This window comes from Aplysia californica, unplaced genomic scaffold, assembly GCF_000002075.1.
Source record: "Aplysia californica isolate F4 #8 unplaced genomic scaffold, AplCal3.0 scaffold00174, whole genome shotgun sequence".
NCBI classification, from domain to species: Eukaryota; Metazoa; Mollusca; class Gastropoda; order Aplysiida; family Aplysiidae; genus Aplysia; species Aplysia californica.
In genome coordinates this window covers 121,671-125,273 of record NW_004797444.1, presented here as the reverse complement: position 1 = coordinate 125,273, position 3,603 = coordinate 121,671, and the positions used below count along the sequence as shown (strand labels likewise).

The 3,603-nt window shown below is 41.1% G+C and overlaps 1 protein-coding gene across 1 annotated transcript in view; it reads left to right on the top strand.

Annotated features, from left to right (window-relative positions):
- Positions 1-3,603, top strand: part of LOC101856893 — a 31,773-nt gene that overhangs the window by 19,588 nt on the left and 8,582 nt on the right. The window contains exons 5-7 of the mRNA XM_035969716.1: positions 1,457-1,554; positions 2,618-2,843; positions 3,297-3,416. Coding sequence (XP_035825609.1) covers positions 1,457-1,554; positions 2,618-2,843; positions 3,297-3,416 — 444 coding nt within the window. The remainder of the gene's footprint in view (positions 1-1,456; positions 1,555-2,617; positions 2,844-3,296; positions 3,417-3,603) is intronic.

The window sequence follows — 3,603 nt, the reverse complement described above, 5'->3', positions numbered from 1 at the left end:
CCCCCCCACTTTTTCCTTTGAATACGTGCACAAATATATAGGGACCGGGCAGGGGTTGAGTTGGGGGGAGTATCTGGGCGGATGCACTTTATCGTCTGGCTGTCAACTGAGTACTAAAAAAAACTGTGACACACTCTGGGGTGCTTCCCGTGCTTGGGTCGTATTGGTTTTTCTGAAACCAAAAATGCTTCAGTTGGTGTCGAATTTAAAGGGTGTTAAAATGTTGGTTGTCCACTTTCGTTCATGCAAAAATGGGCATAGTAATAATACAGTCTGAAGTGTTAGTGTTTGAAGTAAGGGATATCTTTTTTTTTAAAGGGGGGGGGGGCATTTCAGAGGCTATAACTCGGGTCATATTTCCACCAGTTTCAATAAAACTTTGAACAAATACATTTCTTCCTAGGGGGCATAAAATGTGGCTATACGAAGAAAATCAATAAAGACGTTCAAGAAATAGTGCATTTTTTAAACATTTCAATCAAAATTGGGTAAAACGGAAAACTTTACTTCTTAAAAGCATATTGCTACTCGGACACGGTTATCGGACGGAGACGGTAAAATCACGGCTCCACTTTAGATGTATACATTTCACCGTGTTATGGAAGTTTAGGGGACAATCGGGGTGAAGAAAGTGTTATGCTGTTGAGGAGGCCTGGTTCCAGTAGGATGAGGCCATTCCTCTAAACGTCAACAGTGGCTTTTTCATGTATGCAAGGGAGGTTTGGGGAGCACTTTATATATAAGTCAAAAGCTTACTCATGGATGGTCATCACATTACCTCTTTTAGTAGACAAAGTCTACAGAAACAACTCGCAAACAATAGATCAGTTGAAACTCAAATGTTGAACAGGAGGTCTAAAGAATCGACATAGAAACATACCTCAGTGTTATTTAAGAATGGTCAACACTTGGAGTACACAGCTTAATCACTATCTTCCCTAAGTTTCTTTGGTGATGTCAAGTTGTATATTATAATATAACTATGTTCTTCAATGCACACATTATGGTTGCAAAGTTTAATGTTTCACTCAATTTTGATTGGATTTTAAAAACATATTTTTCGAATACTCAGTTGATTTTCCTCTCATTGACAAATGTGCTGGCCTCCTGACTGAATTGTATTAGTTCAAAGTTTTGGTGAAATCGGTCCTGAGAAAATCAAGCTGTTGCTCTTTAAATGGGTCCTCTTTCATAAGACACCCAGTGTTTGGTCAAAATTCCTATGGGATCATTGCTTGTTCCTTGGAAAGGTTCCAGTTTTTGTTTGCTTCATTTTTTTTTTTTTTAATTTTTTTTTTTTTTGCTGCTGTTGCTGCTGTTACTGTTGTAGCTGTTGTCGTAGTTGCTGTTGGTGTTTTTTTGGGGGGGAGGGTGGATTTTTGCTCCGTTAAATGAAAAGTCAGAACTTAAAAAATGTTTTTCGTCTACTATGTTATGCTCATGCTTTTTGTCCTAGGACAAATGGGAGGGAGAAGGCTTATTCTATCAAGAATCTCCATCAGTTTACTGGGAGAATGTGCCCTACTCAGCCTATGTTGGCCCACGATCCCCCGGGTAGAACCAGCCCGCCTCCTAAAAGATCGAACTTTGATAAAAAGGGAGGAGCGTAATACATGTAATACATCGGATTGCAATGGGCCTTCAAAGGTTTAGGTTGAAAATGGAGTGTGGTGGTGTTCTGACTGATCTTCAAAGGGAGATAACCAAACTATAAGAAACAAGTAAATCAAAGTCTAAAGAAAGGGGAGAGAATGTGAAGATAGTATTGCTCAGGATACAATAAACAATATCATATCCGGCCGCAAAATGATTTTAGGCAGTCCTTCCAGAGAATCTGCATAGCACAGAACCGTGCAAGAAAGATAAATAATCTTGTTGCCATGAAATGATGCCCAAGATCCTGCCCTAAAAAATCAGAATAGGAACGAACATGGATATGCCTTGATTTCAAAATGACTTCAACTTTTGTCGATTTTAATTCATACTGATCTACATGTAATTAATTGTAAGTGTAATTTGAGTTTGTCTCCCCTGTTCGATTGAGTTTGATACTATGAATTAAAGCAAAGGAAACAATTACATTTTAAAAGCAAAGTCAGACACATGGTTCCATCGTTGAGTCCTTGGAAAAGACACGTTACACACATCTGCATGTATTTCTTCACCCTGGTGGGGATGGCTAATAGGCTAAGACAGAGAAATAATCGATATCTTGTTCGTAAGTTAGTGTCCAAGTGCCAGTGAAATGCCAGGTTGCTCTGAATGCTTTTCAGGTACTCGTAGATGAGCTGTTTCACATTGTTATAGATTCTGCTGGAATTACGACGAGTTTTAAAGATCACAGATCCAACTTTCGAGCAGGGTTATGTACTGTGTTAATGCAGAATGCAGTCTATGATTATTTTCATCCTCATCCTCATCCTCATGATCATCATCATCATCATCACCATCATCATTATTATCATCATCATCATCATCATCATCATCATCATCATCATCATCACCACCACCACCACCACCACCATCATTACCATCACCACCATCACCACCACCACCACCATTACAACCACAATCACAAACCAACCAAACCTCCTCCCCTCCCCCTTCCCCACACCAGCTTCTCCACCTTCGATGGCCAAGTCGATCATCGTCCCGGCGAGGTCAAAGTTCGTCAGGAGTACCACTCCTTTGAGGACAAGCTCAAGCGGATGGTCTACGCCGCGGAGGAGAAGATGGGCAACGACCTGGGCATCAGGATCAAGTACTACAGCACCGTCACTGCCCCTTACGTCCCTCAAGACATTGACAGCTTCCTCAAGCTGCTGGAGGACTTTCCAGCACAGGTCCGTGTAAATGTTGGAAGTTTGGGTAAAATTTGAAAGTGAGATTTCATCCTCCCCCCATCTTTTTCATACTCGCGCATGGGCACACACACACACACACACACACACACACACACACACACACACACACACACACACACACACACACAAACGCTTGCTCTTTTCTTCTCCCTCGCTCTACATCTGTCTGTCTCTGTCTTTCCGTATAGTTTCCTCTCACCCCAAACCATTCTCCCCAGCGCCCCTTTTTAACCATTAGCACATGGTAACTTCATCTCTTTACTTCTTTGCTGTTATTGACTTGTAGTTACTCACTTACGACAGTGCCTTTACTAAGTGACTGATTTGTTACTGTTTTACGTTGTACTGTGTTGTAAAGCGCTCAGAGCCTTTGTACTTTAATCGGGGTTGAGTGCTATATAAATGTCGTTTATAATTAATTATTATTTTCAGGCAGAAAAGCTCAACGGAGGTCGAGGGGTGCCGCTGAAAGTGGAATTGGTGCCACTGCACGAACTTTCAGCAAGAATGATCGCTCTGAGACCGAACAAATATTTGGAGAAGACGTTAGAGGTAACAGTAACGTTATCTTGACTGTTATTTTTTTTCTTTTTCATGTCTTTCTCTGTCTTTGTATGTGTCTGTGTTTGTGTCTGTGTGTGCGTGTGTGTTTGTGTGTGTGTGTGTGTGTGTGTGTGTGTGTGTGTGTGTGTGTGTATGTGTGTGCATGCACATATTCATACACACACATTGACATACA